Source organism: Artemia sp. Qi Xiang Cuo, chromosome 10 (assembly GCF_049724085.1).
Source record: "Artemia sp. Qi Xiang Cuo chromosome 10, ASM4972408v1, whole genome shotgun sequence".
In the NCBI taxonomy this organism is placed as follows: Eukaryota; Metazoa; Arthropoda; class Branchiopoda; order Anostraca; family Artemiidae; genus Artemia; species Artemia sp. Qi Xiang Cuo.
The window spans coordinates 26,029,139-26,050,159 of NC_142803.1; the positions used below are offsets into that span (position 1 = coordinate 26,029,139).

At 35.7% G+C, this 21,021-nt stretch overlaps 1 protein-coding gene across 1 annotated transcript in view; it reads left to right on the forward strand.

The window, feature by feature from the left end:
- Ctu2 (Cytosolic thiouridylase subunit 2) overlaps positions 1-13,975 on the forward strand; it is a 61,600-nt gene extending 47,625 nt beyond the window's left edge. Inside the window, exons 6-8 of the mRNA XM_089095320.1 lie at positions 108-236; positions 9,241-9,396; positions 13,765-13,975. Coding sequence (XP_088951446.1) covers positions 108-236; positions 9,241-9,396; positions 13,765-13,968 — 489 coding nt within the window. The 3' untranslated portion in view covers positions 13,969-13,975. The remainder of the gene's footprint in view (positions 1-107; positions 237-9,240; positions 9,397-13,764) is intronic.
- The last annotated feature ends 7,046 nt before the right edge of the window (positions 13,976-21,021 follow it).

The window sequence follows — 21,021 nt, forward strand, 5'->3', positions numbered from 1 at the left end:
GTCTTACTGAATTCCTTGTATTTTAACGGGGTCGCAGTTTTTTTCTTCTTCTTTTTTACACCGTACCGAACCCCCAACTAATACGAAGTTTTGTTTTTAACTTGTAGGGATTCTCCGACACCCATGATCCAGATGTAATAATCATCAGACCAATGAGAGAAATTTTAGAAGATGAAGTTGAAAAATATGCTGAAGTTAAGGAAATAAAACTTTTAGAAGCGTTCGAGCAGCCTGAGGTACCCGTTTTTGTTTGTCTGGTATTGTTTTTCCACGTATCGATCCAAATTGTTGTTAATACTTGCTAGAAACAGTATATATATATATATATATATATATATATATATATATATATATATATATATATATATATATATATATATATATATATATATATATATATATATATATATATATATATATATATATATATATATATATATATATATATATATATATATATATATATATATATATATATTTTTATATATATATATATATATATGTTTATCACTGTATATAAATTTATATAAATGTATATACAGTGGGCTGTAATAATGCAAAAGGTAAATATAACATTGGTTTAAGAATGGAAAGAAAAACAAAAATGAATTTACAGCGATAATTAAGTTAACAATAAGTTTTACTTGAACAATGACATAACGTGATGACATTTGATTATGAAATTTGGCGCTTCGCATTGATATTTCAGTTCCAAAGTATTATCAATTTTTTCTCAAAGGAAAATTAAGTGGTGGGTATGTAGACTAGCAGTTAAATTAAATATAGTCATTTCCACTTTTCACATATGTTTATTGATTTTGGTTTGATTTTTATTGTTTGTAGTCCTGAGGAGCTCATTAAGGAGATAATCAAACACAAGTTTTTGAAAATTTTGCCCCTTTGTTCAAAAAAAGAGATAATCAAATATTTAAACTACTAAAACTAAAATAATTACTTGCTGGTTTACTTTCCGTGATAGTTATGTCTCTCGGTTTCCTGATTCTTAAATTTTACTTCGTAATATGCAAGTGCGCGCAAAAAAATCTTATAAATTGCTCAAGGGGGAAGTCCTCGCAGCCAGTTTCCCAGTTCAGGTTTTTGCACTCAAGCCGAATTCGATTGGTTAGTCCCGGTTTCTAACAAGACTTTTTATAATGTTTGAGGAGAATGGAGTCACAGTCTTGCATAAACGAAACAACACCTAGCAAAGGAGCTGTAAGGTGGGATAAATTCAGGCTTGACTGCTCGTAGGCCTTTTCTGCCATAAAAGGAAGTTTCGTCGAAAACTTCACTATCACCTTGAATAAGCTTTTAAGCAATTTCCTTATTTTCAAAAATTTTACTAACCACCCGCCGCCTTTTTAGAAATCCTCCATAGGCCAAACAGTTAAGTCCACTGTATATAAATAATATATTAAGTCATAATTTGTATATAAATTTATTCATACCTGTGATATGAGGCAATTGCAAACCACTTCGCCGTCTCACCAAGTTTCATTTTGCTTTCGTAATTACGAATAATGCAATTTCACACCATTTTTCAGTGACTGAGAAATACATACTAACCCGCTAATGAAAGAATAAGTGTAAGGAGGAGCTGTTTGTACACACCGAGAATGAAGCGCCAAAAATCATCAGCTGTGATCTTACTGCTATATTATCCATATACAGTGGTATACACATGATAAGTGGGTTACTATCTTTGTATTTGTCTTTTGATTGGATTTGCAGCGGAAATATTCAAGTTAGAAAAGTCATTATTATGTGCATTTGTTTTGGAGCCATGAAAATAGGCAGTAAAAATAAAAAAAAAAAAAACTAGAAATTCTACGTCATGGTAGAAAATGTTTTATGACGGAAGCCCGATCGACCGATTTTCGCATATAAATATATATATATATATATATATATATATATATATATATATATATATATATATATATATATATATATATATATATATATATATAAATATATATATATATATATATATATATATATATATATATATATATATATATATATATATATGTATATACATGTATAGTATATATATGTATAGTATATATATCATGTCCCTTCAATCATTTTGGTCTTTAGCCTTTGCAAATATATACCTGGTATAACTTCTCTCTGCTCGGAACAATTGACAGCTCAGTCCTTTGGCTCTGGCAGGCTTGTTATCGCTGCGCTACTTCTCTGTTTTTTTGGTTTTTTGTTTATAAATTTGAGATTTTTATAGCCTATTTTGAATTCTCACAGTTTTTAATTATTCTGGATTAATTTTCACGTTCCTAGTTTAAATATTTTATGTACAAATCCACTAGAAGAAAAGAAAGAATATATATATATATATATATATATATATATATTATTTTTCTTGTGCTATGTTGATGGTCTTTGCAAAATTGTGTCGCACTAGAAAAGGTATATGTTTGAACTTACTATGAACTGTAAATGAACGGTAAAAATGGCAAATGTGTTCGAATGGTTGGAGTTCGTGGTAGTCGTACAACTTCCTTCTCTAATTTCCTATTTAAATCTATCGCTTTTGTGCCATTGTTCATTATCTTTTCCATTGTAAGTCTTATACCGTTACAAAGTTGTTTGATTGGTTTTGGGGGGAAGAATGATACTCACGCTAGTTTTCAAGGTTAAAATGCTCCGTGGCTTACCTGGCTTCAAATTCAGAGAACTAAAATATTCTGTTCCGTATTTGGCAACTTTGTCTTCATATCGATTGACTTATACGTTGTCCTTTTTGCCTGCTATGCCTTTTGAATGTTGAAATTAATGGTATTGACACCGTTGTTCGTAGCTGCTAATTCGTTCATTTGGTAGCTGTTAATTCGCTGCGCCCCTGACACCAACGCTCCTTGTTTTATTTACAGCACCTAGAGTTTATATCAGACGTTTTCATACCTCTGAGATAATTCCCAAAAACCGTTTGCCAAGCTGTTCTCAAAGGGAGGATTAGCAGGGTAATATAGATCACAAAGATTGAAATCGCGTAGCCGCTACGGTTCGTTGCCGCTAATTCCCCTGTGATGGTTTTTGTTATTCCGCGCAGTACTTGGGACAACCTTTCAATCAATTCTTCTTTGGTCGTTTCTTACAAAATTTTGTTGGCTATGTGATTCATTATGTACATAAAATTCTAGTAAATATCTGAATCAAATTAAAATAAAGTTGTAACTTGACTCCAAAAAACAGATACCGTATCTTTGGTGGGAAATAACCGCAAACCCTTTTGGTCAAATAATTTAGATCAGTTGTTGCTTAAAAAAGAATATTGCAGAGTAGGATTTAAAGTACGGTTTCTGTTAAAGAATTATTATTTTATCCTATTAGTTCCTATTTATAAGAAAATGCTATCGGATTTTCGGTCTGCACCGAAAATTAGTGTCTCTGTCTGTTGTTGCTAGACATTGCTTTTAGCTTGAAAGCTTAGAAATATTTAGTGACCCAATAGTGCTATATAAGCAGTGTTGGAAAAACAGGAGGTATCCAGTTTTTGGAACTTGTTGAGCTCCACTAAGTGGAACTTACTGAGTTCAACTCTTTTGCTCTGTGATCTTGTTCTGAAGCTGCTCTCTTGTCTCTTGTACCAGCGGGGAGTTGTCTCCCTTATACTATGGGATTAGCTAACCCTTGATTTTCAGAATTTGCTGTCTGAACTTTGGAGACTTACTTACTTAGACTTATGTCCTCCTACGCCTTGAGGCGCATAAGCAAGCAACTGTGGATCTCCACGTCCCTCGGTTCTTGGCCAACGACCGCAGCTCCTCCATTGACCTTCTTGACGATCTATCCTCCTTCTCCAGTGACCAACCGAAAATTTTCGCTGCCTACTGCTTCTGCACAGGGCAGGTTGTTTCCAGCACCACATATCATATGGGAGGCTGCCCTCCTTCATTCTTGTCATATGTCCCTAGTAACTCGAACGTCTCTTGTGAATTTCATTAGGAATTAGAGGCTGCTTGGTCCTGGCTCTAATCTGTACATTCGCTATTCTTTCAGTCCAGTGTATTGCAAGTATTTTTCTTTGTTCGAAGAACAAATTAAATAACACTTTTGCTTTGTACACATCAAATTAATCAGCGATCTTTACCTCGGGTTACCTTCTTGCTGACGACATAAAACTGGACTCGCTCACGGACTTTTCTTTCTCTAGAATTACTTAGTAGCGTAATTGTAAACGAAAACCTTGTACTGAATCCTATATTGAACTTTAACTCGTTAGCGATAAAAACGGGTTATGTGATAGACTTGATTACAAAGACCGCTTGCAATTTATAGGTGGATGAAATTATTGAAGCTAAGGAAGTTTTGTTGGCTCTCGCTGTATTAACTCAACCGACTGATTGACGCAAAGTTAGCGACGATCTCCAAGATATTCTACGAGTATTTGATATGTGTAACGAGAAAAGGGTGATTCAGCCCTGATTTGTCATATTTAAACCAGATCAAGTCCCGGTGGAAACTACTGTGACTCTTGCTTGCAAATTAAACGAATTCCGTTTGAAATTTAAAAGTTTTACCGAACCAAAATGTTAATACTGTCCTTCAGCCTTCTGAATCTATGATAGTACCTGAAAAAGCTTCTTATGCTGCGGTCATCAAGTATCATCTGAAAAACCTGGAAAACCCAAATACGCGTAAACACTTTTAAGATTCTATAGTTGGCAATTCTAGATCAAATAGTATCACTAAGAGGAAAAGGAAGAATTGCACGTTGTCATGTCTGACAAAGCTGACACAATTCCACTTGCGGAAACCATAGCTACCCCTAACTAAGGTGCAGAGGCTAAAGTTAAATCAAGTCCTTATTTTAGCGTTGTTCGGCATACTCAACCTAGAACCTCGATTGCTGACATTCAAAGTTGTCTACAGAACTGTACTGAAGTTTCTTCAATACGTACCTCCAGATATGTTCACCTGAAGTTGGGAAACAGGGAACGCCTACGAAAAGCAATAAAGAATCCACCTGAGATTGGCTATGTGCGGCTACCTATGTCACAATACAAGTTTCTTCCCCCTGAGTGTCACAGATCATAGGTTTTCGTCCATATTGCTGCTGCATTAATTCAGAGAAATGCTTGCAGTGTGCTGGTCCACATAAAAACTCTAAAGACAGTCCTTTACCGCCTGTGCTAGCTGTAAAAATAACCTATAGGCCAGAAGTTATTATTAAAATGAGTTGTTCTCCAAGAATCACTACCTGGAACATGAACGGTTCAGTGGCTTATAAAAGGCCTCTTTTGTGTCAGCTCATGGCTGATTATGATGTACTATGTCAACAGGAGCATTTTCTATGGAAAGAAGGACTAGCACTGCTGCAACTTGACGGTGGGGTTTAAGTCTCCGGTGTTCCTTCATTGTCTGATGGGAGAGGAAAACCTTCCGGTTTGGCTGCTTTGCTTTTTTAGTGGTAGTAAGCGTAATAAGCTTGCAAATGCTTGGCAGAATCGTAGAAACAAGCCGTTATTGTTATCACTCCAGGGCATATGAAATATTGCCTAAATGGCACTAAGGAGGGGGGGGGTATCGGGTTTGACCCCTATATAAATTTTTGTCAGACTCGTAAAAAAAATTAAAAAAAATGTATATAAGCAAATTTTTAATGCGTTTTGTAACGTTTTTTGTAAAACATCCCCACTAAAAAATACCCCCTCCCCCGAACAAAAATCATGGATACGCCCTTGGTTGAGGGCACTGTCACACCCAAGCTTGACTTTTTTCATCAGCAAAATTGATTTATTTTACCTTTCATCTCGTGTTGATAATGCAATCAGTGTTAGTAGCCGCTTACCTGCATCGAATACATTCTGTGTATTCCAAGCATGCATCCTACTCAAGGGTTATAATGGCTGGGGTTGGAATCAAGAGAGATAAAAAAAATAATCTTCCTACTCACCATTCAGTGTCTGATAACATACTGCCTAAAATCAAAGTGCCTTATCCCCCCCCCCCCATTGCAGGCTGCCTCTGGCTTAAGCTAGGCTGACAAGAAGCTATTGCTGAAATTCCTATTATTTTGAAATCGCACACCTTTTGAGAGTGGCTGAAATGGCAAATGAACCTACGAAAAAGGTGTAGATCAGAAGCGGTATACCAAAGTGAAGTGAAAACCCCAAGCTTTGTGAAGCCTGTCATCGGTCGAAGTTTTGGTTTCAGCTGTGGTGATAACGGTAGGCCTAAAGTGGGTACAGTTAAATATATCAGATTATAAGCGAAACGCAAATTCGCAAAATGTTTATGTCAGCATAGGATACTTATTGCAAAAGAAAACACTCCTCGTGTCGTAATCAACCCCTCCCTGATTTGGAAACAAGTGATAAATAAAAAAAATGCTAAGCGATCTGATCCTCCTCATACAAGCCCTTAGAAAGAAGAGTGAACTGACTACCACAGTTCCGAGTTTTGTGTGCCCGATCCTCAGCGTTATGAGATTTTCGAAAAGGAACCTGACAAAAGGCTTTCTGGGCATACCGAAAGTCTGGGTTTTTGCAATCTTTTTCTCCAGATCGGTGATGCTGTGAGTAAAGTAAAAAAGAAACACTCAAAGGGAGATTATGACATCTGTAATTTGTATCTAGAGAATGTCCGTCCGATGCCGTTTGAGCACTTAACCCTTTTGTACCAAATGTTTTTCTTTTCATGCGGTTTAGAGTGCCTGATTCGTTTATGTTTGTATCCTCACTCCAGTTATCAAAAAAGAATAAGATCCTTCCAAGTACAGCCTTCCCACCTTCCCGGTCTCATAGATCAATTTCTATTGCCTCGGTTCTTTGTAGAATTTTTGAAATATTGGCTATGGATAATACAGACCAGGTGTGCAATATACCCAGCAACGAGTTTTGGGTTCAAAAAGGGTTTCTCTTTTTTTGTGGAAGACATGAAGGACCAATATTTGGAAAAAGTCTGAAATGGTAACAAAGGCTGTTGTCAGAAGGGCTTTGGTGGGACGCCTTTTATCACGCGACAAGCATATCTCTTATGCAATAGTTTTTTTTTTGTATTATATGGTGGTTTGAAGTGTGTTTTCGATATAATTCGAAGGTTCGAATCCGGTCTTCATAGCCTGCTGCTGTGTAATGCATATAAAAGTCGTCTTAGCAAGTCATTTGTCCTTACTTTCCGTAATTTGTATCGGAAACTTTGAGTTAAGATTAGGATTAGTCTACCGAGTGGGATGAAATTTTCTCTACGGTTATCCCAGTCCAAAAAGGGATCCCTCAAGGAGCTGCCTCTTCAATGCCCTTTTATAATAGCAGTGTAGCTGAAGCTCAGGACGTTGTTAAACTTAGTTTTCTGTATCTCTGTCTAGATTTGGCATATTTGAATTACGCTGATGACATTTTGAAATTAAGGTGTTCTTTGCCCATTTTGGAGAAAATTTTGTGACGTTGAAAAGTTAATATGAGAAAATTGGCCTGTGTTTTATTCTTGTATTCAACAGTAAGGAAAGTGTTCAATAGCTGATCTTGTTTTCAATAGCTCGTGAAGTAGTACTCGGTGACAAGGTAGTAAAATCTTCATTAAATATAGCGTGTTAAATGTGGTTGCAAAGTTAAGTCGACACGTAGATTTTTGTTAATTTACTGCTAATAAAGGCCGGAAAGCTTTTGGTATGCTTTTATCTTCTAAAGCTTTGTTAACAAGTTAGGACTCAGCTGTTTTTGGTGATGGCATCAAGCGCTAGCAACACATGTGCTAGCGCTCTCTCCATCCTTATTCATTTATCTGATAAGAATAAACGTTCAGTGTGCTATTGCTTTTACGGATTTCGCAAATTTCTCCTGCATTTGCCTCTCTGGAAGCGCGTGACATAGTGAGTAGTAGCACACATAATATATCCAATCCGTACACCGTTGTGCAGAAAACATTAGAGAAGTTCTGTAAGAGTGCAACGGGAAATGAAGTGTGGGACGCTTTTGTAGATGAAAATAATATTGTTTTTTTTTTAATCAATTTTTTTTTTACAAGGCACCTTAGAATTGACGATTTGAGACCAGCATTAAGTTCATCTGTCGGATTGACTGAGCATAACTGACAGAGTTTGTCGAAAATCACTAGACAATAAAAGAAGGGCTCCATCGAAGGTTGTTCTGTCCCCTCAAATCTTGCAGTGTACAATCTGGCACTTCCTAAGCTTTTTCGAGTGCCATTGGTCATTCGTTCCACATGATAAGTTCACATGTGGGGAGGACTTGATATTGCATATAGGTTTCTCAATTTTAGTTTATGTTTTTGGGATTTTTTCAGCCTGTTTCAATAGAATTTGCGTGCTATCATGATTTTAGCTCGGTTTGAGACAAAATACGCTGTAAAACATCAAACTTTTGCTCAGGACCCAAAAAACATGTCCCCGGAAGATTCAACTTTAACGGCCCTACCGCTGCGGAGATGTAACGCTTTTTTGCACGTACGTCCTTTTGATAATGGATGGTCATTATAAAGAATGGGTCTGTATTACTTAGCGTTTTATGTATGATATATGTTCCAAAATATGAGGATGATTGACCTGTTTTGCGGGTTTTTTTTTGCTTTTTTTATTATTATTATTATCTATTTATTGAATTTGATAGAATCTGTTAGTGCCCCGCAGGACTTTTTTTATTTTTATATTGGTAAAAGCTACCTTCTATAAAGATTTAAGCTCCGTCAGAGACAAAAGTTCCAAACCTTAAAATCTCCTCCCCCCCCCCCCAAGTTACCCCAACATACTTATTCGAAGTCTTCATGACACAAGGGGCTTATCTTCGAAAAATTCAAGTCGATCTGTCCAGCAGCTGAAAAACTCCTCTCCTTGGGCTGTCGGAAACCTTCGTGAGAGTTTAATCGACAACTTCCCAAACTTTTGTGGAGGTCAGATGAATTATTTAGTAATGCATAAAGGACAAACACACATACATTTTTTTTATAGTTTTTGGCCCCTCCCGCTCAGTTTTTTTTTTTGCATTGATAACTCCTTGGTAATATTTCAGTTTGATTGGAGAAAAAAATACCAAATCTGAAGCCCTCTGGCCCACTTCTCTTTTTTTTTTTTTTTTTTTTTTTTTACAGGTTCCTGGACATTTGGAGATCCTTAAGTCTATGTTCACTGAGGTTGCTTATGCTTATGTTAAGAAATGTGTTAATTGCATAATTGGGAATTATATGGTAATTTAAGGTTATGAAACTACTATAATTGGTAATTATGCGGTAATCTCAGGTAATTATAATGGGTAATTTCAGGTTATGTCGCGTTTGTCAAGTATTGGTACGTTAACTCAAAACTTCTTGTCGAGCCTTCAGAAAGACTTCCCAGGGACGGTACCAACGGTGTTTAGAACCGGTGATAAGTTGACTACAGCGGTTAAACAGGATGGGGATAAGTGTTCCTTTTGCAAGGTATGTAGGCTGTTCGAACAAATAGTGTTATGTGTTATAAAAATTTAAGATCTAATTCCTTATCTAAGCTTATCCAAGTCTGCTTCAAAGCATCAAACTCAGTTGCCCTTGTAGTAAAAGCTGTCCAAGTTCTGTGAACAAATGAAAAAAAAAATAATGGTTATATTAAAGTTGATGTTTTTAAAATGAAAATTAAAATGGAATGAGATTAATTTTGACTGGGAAAAAATAGACAAATCGAATTTGAAATAGGATTTGGTTTCATGTCCGGGTATCTTTTTCAGCAGAAAAACAAAACCAAAAAAGAAGACAAAATTACATTTTAAGCTTACAAAAAACGGTAGGTAAAATTTCTTTAAAATAAAATGATTATATTTAACCAAAACTTTTCTGAAAAGGAGTTCCGAGAAAGTATAGCGAATAGCTTTACTTGGTAAAACTCCGCTTTGTAAATAAGTTGAATTGTAATAGGTAGGCGTAAACTAAATTCCCTGGTGTACAAACGAAATTATCTGATATGGACGTTTATTGTAAATAATTTAAAAAACTTTTTCCACAAAATAAGTTTTTCAAATAAAAGTAAAGAACTCCATTAAACCATAAATGAATAAAAATAAAATCAAATAATCTACCAAGCGTGAAACTACCACAAATCAGCATCGATAAATAAATGAAAAAAATATAAATGTTTTTACTTTTATAACTTTAATAAATCAAATAATATTAACATTTTGATTACTAAATATCAATATATGTATATTAAACTGACAATGCACATTCATTTGTATTTTTCAGTAAAGTGCAAATTATGTTCTGGTCTTGGGAAAGCGTATGGGTTTTGAGCCCTACTCATGTTAATTTCTGCTCGTTTTGAGTTTGACTCGGTTATTCATTATAATTTCTGTTCGTTTTGGGTTTCATTTATTTATCGATGCTGATTTGTGGTAGTTTCACGCTTGGTAGATTATTTGACTTTATTTTTTTTCATTTTTGGTTTAATTACTTTTCTTTGAAAAACTTATTTTGTGGGAAAAGTTTTTTAATTAATTTCTGTTCGTTATATATTGACATAGTCCTTTCAGGGAAAAGAAAATAATTCTTTAAATCTTTTCATTTTTTTTAAGACTGTATAGTTTGGCCTGCTACTTTTATGCTGGAAAAATTTTTTCAGCAATTTTTAACAACATACACCCTTTTAAAAATCTGGACACAAATAGTAGTGTTTAATTTAGATTCCTACCTCCTCTAGTTGACCTGAAATAGAAAACTTGATACCATTCGCAAAAAAAATTCGGAATTAGCATTAACACAGTGCATTTTGATTTAATCTTCAGGCAACATTTAGTTTTTAAAAATAATGGGCAAATGGGAGGGTGGGCATGGGAGGGAGACTAGTTGCCCTCTAATCACTTTCGACTATTAAAAAGAGCACTAGCCCTTTCAATTTCCAATCGAATGAGCCCTTTTTGAGTTTCTACGACAACGCTTTCTATAAACACCTTATATGCCCTCAGGGCATAACTTAAAACCCTTGCCCCGAGGGTTGTGGGAGAATGTCCTCCTCAAAAACGTATTCTCTATCTGGAAATCAACTACGCTGAACAAAATGGATATCTCAAAATTTTGATTGGACGTCTTTGGGGAAATGGTGGACGTGAGAGGGGCGTTAGTTGCTCCTCAATCACTTTCAACTATTAAAAAAGGCAGTAGCCCTTTTAATTTCCACTCGAATGAGCCCTGTTGAAGTTTCTGCGACAATGCTTTCAATAAAAACCTTATATGTCCCCAGAGCATAACTTACAAGCCTTGCCCTGAGGGCTGGGAGGGGGGTTGTCTTCCTCAAAGACCTAATTTCCAGAACTTTCAACGACATTGAACAAAATTGCTATCGCAAAATTTTGATTGGATGTGTTTGAGGAAATGGTGGGGGGGCGAGAGGGGGGTTAGTTGCCCTCCAATCACTTCCGATTATTAAAAAGGGTACTATCCCTTTCAATTTCCAATATAATGAGCCCTTTTTGAAGTTTCTTCGACAACGCTTTCTATAAAAACCTTATATGCCCCAGGGCATTACTTACAACCCTTGACCTGAGGACTGTGTGGGGGTTGTCATCCTAGAAGACATACTTTCCGGACCTTTCAACTACGTTGAACAAAATGGATATCTCAAAATTTTGATTGGATGTGCTAGGGGAAATAGTGGGCGTCGGAGGGGGTTTAATTGCCATCCAATCACTTTCAACTATTAAAAAGGGCACTAGTCGTTTCAATTTCCTATCGAATGATTACTTTTTGAAGTTTCTACAACAACGCTTTCTATAAAAAACCTTATATGCCCCCAGGGCATAACTTACAACCCTTGCCCTGAGGGCAGTGGGGTGGTTGTCATCCTCAAAGACCTAATTTCCAGAACTTTTAACTACGGTGAACAAAATGGCTTCGGTTAGCCTCTTAGGCTTCGTTCCTGTCCAAAGAAATCAATTATCATCATCGATACTTTGCATACATATCCAACTATTGTTTCTTCAATAATACTGAGACCTTTGGCTATAATACACATCGGCCTTATCGTCATCTCATTTAACGGGGAACTAATCCTCTGTCATTTTGAACGGAACGGAAATTTTGATATTTTAAGCCATTTTTAATAGCCACCTAAATCTAAATTATAAATTTATCACATATGAGTGATTTGACTTTTTTTTCCAAAAAAAATAAAAAATCACTTTGTCTGTCCCTGGTTCCATGGGCAAATGGTGATTTGTGATGACGGTGTGAAATAGTGAGTTTGTTCTTAGAACCGAATCTTGCTCATAATTACTCCCTTGGAATACTGTGTCCAGTTTAAAAACTAATGGCTTGATATTCAACGTAAGAATAAATTGCCTTCGTTTATCGTCTTGCCCAGAATTTTGCTTTAGCGGAGGAATAACTAATTTCGAAGAAAAGCGTCCAAAGAAATCAACAGGATTCGGCAAATATACAGTAGACAGAAGAAGCAACTCGTAGCTGTATATGATATATTGTGTGTGTTTATAATCTGTAAATTTGCGTTTTTACCTTGCAACTATTTCAGGTGTTATGTATTTTAATTAGACACTGAACGCGAACCCTGGATATTGATTTGGAATACCTGGCGCTTTTTTGTTTTGTTTTTTATATTGGCTTAATTCTGTAGGTTTTTTTTATATTTTATCATCATTTTTGTCCGATTTGGTCTAAGGAATATGATAGCTTATTTCTGTATGGGTGTGCTCAGCTCAGGGAAAGATTATTTCTAGTCCATAAATAATCGAATATGTTTTTCGTTTGTTTTCTTTTTCGTTTTTCGTTTTTCGTTTTATGTTTTTATTTATGTTTTTCGTTTGTTTGTTTTTCGTTATGTATTCTTGAATATTTTTCAGGAGGGACTATTCAAGCCTTGCAAAACTAATTATGACCTAACCTTTGAAAATAAATATTTTTGTGAAGCCAATTAGACTGACCGTATAGGAAGTACATTCATGGGCGTACGGAGGGGGTGAATATTGCCCCCCCTAGAACTTAAAATTTACAATAGATATGGCTGAAAAAGCAGATGGTTGAAAAAGCAGAAGGTTGAAAAAGCAGTTGAAAAAAGGTAGATGGCTAAAAAAGCAGTTGATAAAAGGTAGTTGGTTGAAACAGTTGGAAATAAAATGCCGAAATGAGAGAATAAAAGTCAAACGAGAAGCAATTATCCATAGTGTCATGGAAAGATTTAGCTCTAATCTAAGAAGATTTATGCTGAAGCTTATTGATGATTTATGGTGATTACTTATTAATAAAGATTTCATAGGAAGGATAGAACTTGCTCGCAATGTAAGGTTTTGTGAACTGACAATATAACTTCAGGTTCCTCCCCCCTCCCTTCATCACAGAATCGGTTGCCCCCCTCGCTAGACAAGAAGCTACGTACGCCCATGAGTGCATTTATATGTATTATTCATACCCCAACACACAAGTAAATAAAAATGTTTACAATTTATTGTTTTTCCACAAGATGATTGGTGTAATATAGTTAAAACCAGCGATTATTTTCTTCGTCTGTTTTCTCAGTTGTTTTTTATGGAGCTAATTGACTTTCAGCAAGTTATCCCAATAATATGCAAATTGCTATACTGCAACAAAATTAACCCAAAACTCAAGAGAATGAAGATGAAATTTTAATTGCCATGCTGTGAAAAAGGAGAATTTGAATGGGAGGTTTTAAAAACAATTCTTCTATAAATAAACCCGACGATTCTCATACTTTCTAATTTGGCTCCTAGAATCCCTCTTACTATATAAATCCTAGCTCTTGGAATCCAGCTTAAATTTATTGTTTAATATATTTTCAATGTTTTTCAGATGCCGTTAGACAGCAAGGTGATTCCCCCGTCGTCTGCTCTTCAAGCTAGACTTTATTCAAGTGCTCTTTCAACTCTTGGAAAATCCGCCAGTCAAGAACAAATTGAGCATTTTATCAGTTCTAAACCAGAAAAAGATTTTAATTTAATTGATTGTAGCCAGTTATGCTATGGATGCAGTCTAACGATTAAAGATTGCACTTAGTCTCCAAGTAGCTCTTATTAAACTGTATTTTGTGTCTGTTTATTAGTGAAACTAAAAGCTGTGTTTTGCTCCGCAAAACAGGTTTCTATCTATTGCTAGGACAGTCCTCCCAGCTCATGCAGAGAGACGGATTTTTAAGGAAATGATTGACGTTTTGCGAAATGTCAATATTTTATAAAAAGAAGTTCTAAAAATATTAACAAGAAAGGCTGACAAGCCGAAGAAGAGGAGAGTTCTGTAGCAAGAGCCGTAGCAGTACCATCAAAGTATCTTACTCGCAAACTGCGAGGAAAAGGTAGCATGTCCCCAAGGTTTCCTTGTTTTGGGCTTCATAAAGATGACAAAGCCGTCTTCGCTCTAGATCTAGAAGAAGAAAAACAAAAATTAACGCCATGGAGGAGAACTTGTGAGGAACAACCAAGTTATTACGTAACTGACATCGAATTCACAAGGACCCTGATTTATATCAGTCCAAGTTCTATTTTCCGATTGATTGATAGATTTGTTTCCCTCGCGTTTGGTCGTCTTCTGTTTTTCATCTCCGCTTTTGCCTTGTTCAAAAGGATGGCCGTTTTATTTTAATTTCTCTGCCACTGCTACACATGAGATCACCTCTTGATCGAGACTAAAAAAAATCACTACAAAATTTCAAAGCGGATGCTTCTATGAAAGGATTTGAATGTTGTGGTTAAACTAAATCGTTTGATATTTCTAATTTTGGTGCATTCTCATAATCAGTATAAGGAACTAACGGTTTTAGATGTCTGAAGTTCTTCTGAGCGCTCTTCTCGGAAAAATAAAGACAAGTCAGCAATGAGGTTAGAAAGGACGAATCTGGAAAATGGGATGGTTATCTATTTGCAGTTATAGGGCCGTATCCAGGGGGCGGGGTACCAGGCTTGACTCGTCCCCCCGAAAATTTTGTCTGGCTCGTAAAAAATGAATGGAAATGCACATAAATAAATTCTTGATGCGTTTTGTAAAGTTTTTTTTTTTTGGCAAGACCCTTCCCCAAAGACAAATCCCCCCCTTCCAAACGAAAATGTTGGGTACGGTCTTTTGCAGTAGCGTCTCATTTTAGGAGAACCTAGACCATGCTAGATCTATGTAATCTGGAGATATTTTTCCTGTAAGAAGTGTATCAAAATTTTACCAAAATCAAGGGTAATTTCTATTTTAGTAAATCAATCTACCGCACCTAATGATTCAAGTACCTTGTTTTGTCTGCAATTTAATTGTCTTTTTTTTCTGCTACGATTGCAGTGAATAGGAAACTAATTCCAGGTACAACTTATACCTATTCAGGCGTCATTATTGAAAATAGGAGTCTCAATGAGCAAAACTCATTAAGACCAAAACTAAAAGAACCACCCTGTAGATTCTTAGATGATGTACCGTATTCTAAAATCTTACAGTTGAAATTTCCCCTTTCCACAACGCACAAAATTAACTTCATCTTCTTCATTTGAAATTTTGGTAGCTTATTCCTGCAAAAGCAAGTTGTAATTTTGTTCGTAAACCCAGTTTTGGGTAGCCATGTAAGGTAAATACGATGTCTAATCTACTCAAAATGGGGCTTAGAAGATAAAATATGAGGAAAAACAGCATTTCAGGCTGGTAAAAAATAAGAAAACAAATAGATCAATAATGCCTTGCATATGAAGATGGCATGTAATAGATCGTCAACAAGATAAAAAGCATAAAATAAGGAAATGCTGAATGAAGATTATGGATAGAATCATCTTGAATAGGGAAGATACACAACATTATAGTAAGATATTGTTTGATATGTTACGTAATTAAAGGGTATTAGTTAGTCTGGAATAGTTTCAGTGAAAGATAGGAACTAAGCCTCGATTAGCGGTAGGGAGAGTATTAAGGAGTATTGTGATGAAGATTTTGAAGGTACATTAAACGGTGATTAGGCTGTGGAGATGCAATTAAAAATACTCGAAGAATTCATTATAATTTAATAGGCGGGCAAAGCATTAAAAGATGGAAAAACAAGAAGGCTGCCGGCGTTGATAGAATGGAAAATAAGTTTGTAAATAGATTAATTACAAAGTTAGAAATATTATATTATAAAGAGCGAATATTATTTTAGATAGAGTTGAAGTACCCAGTAAATTTTCGGAAACGTTTAGTTCAATCCTAAGGAAGGTGATAAGGAATAAGTGTAGTGATAATAAACATAAACTTGATTTTGGCAGGAAACAAATTGTTCACTATGAAGGTACGTATTAGATTGACATATGCGGTAGACCAAGTGTTAAGAGAAAAATGATCTACCCTTAATGAATTAATTAAAAAAAAACTTTTCATAAAATAAGTCTTCCAAAAAAAAGTAAAGAACTCCATTAAACCAAAAATGAACAAAAATAAAATCAAATAATCTACCAAGCATACAACGAAACTTTTAACTACGCTGAACAAAATGGCTATCGAAAAATTTTGATTGGATGTGTTTGGGGGAAAGGTGGTCGTGAGAGGGGGGTTAGTTGCCCTCTAATCACATTCGACTATTAAAAAGAACACTAGCCCTTTCAATTTCCAATCAAATGAGCCCTTTTAGAAGTTTCTACGACAACACTTTCTATAAAAAAAAAACTTATATGCCCCCGGGGCATAACTTACAACCCTTGCCCTCAGGGCTGTGGGAGGGGGTTGTCTTCCTCAAAGACACAATTTTCAGAACCTTGAACTACGTTGAAAAAAATAGCTATCTCAGAATTTTGGTTGGGGAAAAGGTGGGTGTGATAGGGGGTTAGTTGCCCTCCAATCACTTTCGACTATTAAATAGGGCACTAGTGTTTTCAATATCTAGTTGAATGGGCCCTTTTTGAAGTTTCTAGACACCGCTACCTATAAAAACCTTATATGCCCCCAAGACGTAACTTACAACCCTTTCCCTGAGGGCTGTTTGGGGCGGGGGGGGGGGGGGGTGTCATCCTCAATGACCTAATTTCCCAAACTTTCAACTACGTTGAAAAAATGGCTATCTCAAAATTTTGATTGGATGTGTTTGGGGAAATGGTGGGCGTGAGAGGGGGGATAGTTACCCTCCAATTCTACAACGACGCTTTCTATAAAAAACCTTATATGCCCCAAGGGCATAATTTACAACCCTTGCCCTGAATACCGTGGGGGGAGTATCCTCCTCAAAGACATAATTTCCAGATCTTTCAACTACGTTGAACAAAGTGGCTATCTCAAAATTTTGATTGGATGTGTTTGGGAAAATGGTGGCGTGGAAAGGCTGTTAGTTGCCCTCCAATCACTTTCAGCTATTAAATAGGGCGCAAGCCTTTCCATTTGAATGAGCCCATTTCAAAGTTTTTACGACAGCTCCTTCGATGCGAAGTGCCCTGGTCTAAAAGAAAAAAAAAAATAATACAGTGTCCCAACATTGTTCTTTACTTAAGCATCGCTATTGCGCTGCCTATGAAAGGGGAAGTAAAATTATTCTTGACTTCGATGATTTAGACGATTTGAGTGTTTTAGGCTAAGGATTGGTGGAATGAATGAGCTTTTGGGAGATTTAGTAGTCCAGGGTTGGGTACAGGAGGAGGGAACCAATATTAACGAGCTCGAATTATGAATAAATGGGGATGAAAAAGTGATCGAAGATACCAAAAAGTAACAGACGCATTTAAGATGTAAAAATTAGAAAACCCAAGTACAGAGTGTGCTTCTGCAGTGAAAAAAAAATAACAAAGAAGTCTTTTAACCATGGTGTTATCCAATAGGATATAGGCTTCTACACTTCAGAAACCTAATTCTTTTTTTGAGATATGAGTAAAATTTATAGTAAATTGTAAACTAACAAATTTTTAGTTGAGCTAACATTAAAACGCCCCCTTTATGTAAGGAATCCAAAGGAAAAATGAGCAATGGTCAAAGCTTCAATTTTTAATATTGTGAAGGTAATATGGGGATGTGGGGTGACGGTTAAGCCTGTATGAAGCATTTTCCAAGGATAAGTTTACAAATATAGGTCATTTGAGTCTGCATATATTCTATCCTATATTTGGCAGGGAAATGGGGGGGGGGGGAAGGTTGAGACCTTGTAGCTATGATTCACGCTCCTGTCCTTAGTGAGGCTAGAGGAGAGCCTTAAGTTGCACCTCATTGCGGTGGAGTGGTGAAACGTTATGCTGGTTGCCTAGGTCAGACCGGCACAACGGCTAACGCAACAGGGCGCCAGAAGTATGGGGAACTGCTGGTCAAGAAAATTCCCATGAAACACCAATGGATACAGAAGATTCATATATAGCTATCAATACTACGGCGTCCGTGGTAGCCGACGCAGATCAGGTTCAGATGATGCCTGATTCTAGAAGTGGGCTAATCATCCCCACCAAGCATGGGCACCCATAAGGGAGGGGGGGCAGGGAGGACGGTCGCCCCCCTGGCTGAATTACGTTGCCTTACATTTTGTTTTGAGATTTCTATTATATATAGCATTGAAAGTGCCGATTAGACCAGGTAAAAAAGACATTTGCTTCCCAAGAGATCGTCAAAAGCTGAAAAAGTTTAAATATGTTTTGGGGATCTCAAATAAGAGCCCTGTAAGTTTGAGGCAAATTCTGACTTCTGCTAAAGTTTTAAAGGTCAAAAAATGCGCAAAATGTTCTTAGCGATTATTACTTTACTTGCCATACATTTTTTCACTGCCTTACTCTCTTGCTCGTTAATTTTTGTCTGTTGTTTTACTATGCATAAAAATGATAGACGGTTCTTGTTCTTCAAACAGGTTTTTACAAAAGTATTCTCTTTCTGAAATGAGACTAAACCATTTCGATTCAAATATTGTATTCCTAATGCTATATGACTTTACATCATTTGTGGTCGTGGTCAAAAATATTTAATAATTTTGTTTTAAGTTGGATTCTTAATTTTTATTTTTAGTTCTTAAATTTAATATATAGAGGTTAATTCTTTTTAAAGCCTATTTTTAAGTTAATTTTTTTTTTTTTTTTGCTACTTTGGTTTCGGACATAATGTATCAATGTTTAATGCCTAATTAGTGAAAGCATGAAATACTGAAGGAATTTATCTTTTGTTACTTTCCCATTGTGTGGGCCTTTCGGGTTAACCGCTATAGAGTAGGCAATGATAAAACCCGTTTTTGACGTGTTAACCAATATAAAGTTGGCAATGATAGCGTGGTTTACATTGAGTATACGATATTAAGCTGTATTTTTTTTGGGGGGGGGGGGAAGGTACCGAGGTTACATTAGGTTACGTATTTAATATATGCTATTATCTACCCCCAGCCCCAACCCTCCTAATGTGCAAATATATTGCCGAAATTTGTTTCTAAACTATTATATATTCATCCTATTTTATCTCATTAGCATTAACCAAAATGGACTTTTTAGAAAGACCGACATACTCGGAAAGCACCGATCTTTTTTCCACGAATTCTTACCGTTTAAATTTTGTTTCATTTGGTGTGTAAAAATTAAATTCTTTATTATCTGAGAGTTGTACATGTGATGCCACCTTCTTCCCTCAAACGTATTTCCCTTCCCTTACAATTATTATTCTGGTTCTTCACCCGTGTAATATTTTCGGTAGGCTTAATATTTTAAATTGCAGTTTAGGATCTTTTTACAGTCTTGCGAAGCTGTTAGGTAGGCGAATAAAATTTAATGGAAAAGATGTTTTGCTCAAATTAGGGATAGCCTAGTAAATTTTGTTTAAATATTCAGGCATATCTTTACAACTTCTAATGCTTGAACAATTAGTAACCCTGTATGAAGGCTCTTGAGATAGAAACAATAGAATTTAAAAATGTTTTATAATTGAATTTCTTCTTAATAACTCTCCCTAAATACAACCAGTACTTACGTATTAGCCAGAAAACACGCGAGAGGTGAAGTTTGGTTAATGCTAATGAAGTAAATCAAAATATGATGAAAATACAATAGCTTAGAAACAAATTTGGGCTATATATTTGCACATAGGAGGGGTGAGGCTGGGGGTAAAGCATAGTATGAATCAAATACATAACCCAACCTAGGTACCTTTTTTTTGCCCCACAACCCCAACAAACTAAATTTTAAATATTGTTCACTGAGTGAAAAACCCCTTTTTGCCTAGATCGCCCAAGGAATTCTTTTGATAAAGAAGCTGCTTAACTAGTTTTGTTGTATCATGTTCGCTATACAATTTTTTGTGTGTTTTCTGGCTAATGGGTAAGAACCACACAATCTTCTAACCGTAAATATCAAAAAAGTTTTTTATCATCTGAAAATAGGCCTAAGGAGCAACATTAAAACGAACAAGAATTATTACATATATCAGAGGGGGGTTGTTGGGGTCTCCTCTTTAAAACCACGTTATTTACGCTACAGTTTGAATTTTGTCCCTATTCTGTTAGAACGATTCCTGAAACACAACTGTTATTTAATTAGAACAATAAGAAGCTTTCTTAAAAGTACTAAAAAATATTACCGTGAATAGTCGGGTGTTAAATGGTTCGTTTCTATTCTTTTTAATTTTTAATGGTGCTCATTAATTTCAGGTGGAAAAACTATTTTTTTTTATTTAATTCATTGCATTTGAATGTAAGCTTGCCGAAGGATATTCATTGATTAACATAAATCATTGCAGATGCTATTGAAGGCCCTGATGGCTTTGAATAATGGCACCTACATTACTTATTTACAAGTTTGCTGTTTTCTATAAAATTCGTTCCATTTAAATCAAAATCATTCCTCGCTCAAACAAAACACTAACTCCAAATTACTAATGAGGCAGTTCTAATAGATATATTTTCTTTATTTTTAGAAAAATGGATATCCGGAAGTTTTTTGAATCAAAAAATATAAAAAAGGCTAAGTTTGAGGAAACCTCGCCTCCAGAAAATAAAAAAGATATGCAGGTGCCTGATTTAGATGTTTCGTCATCAACAGCCAAAGAAACTGTAATGGAACAACATTCAACTTCAAGAAGATTTGATGAGTTTCAGCAATCCTTACAGTCCAAAAACACGAATGTTAATGACAGTGCGGTTGAAAGTGTTGATTTAGGGAGCTTTTTGGAAAA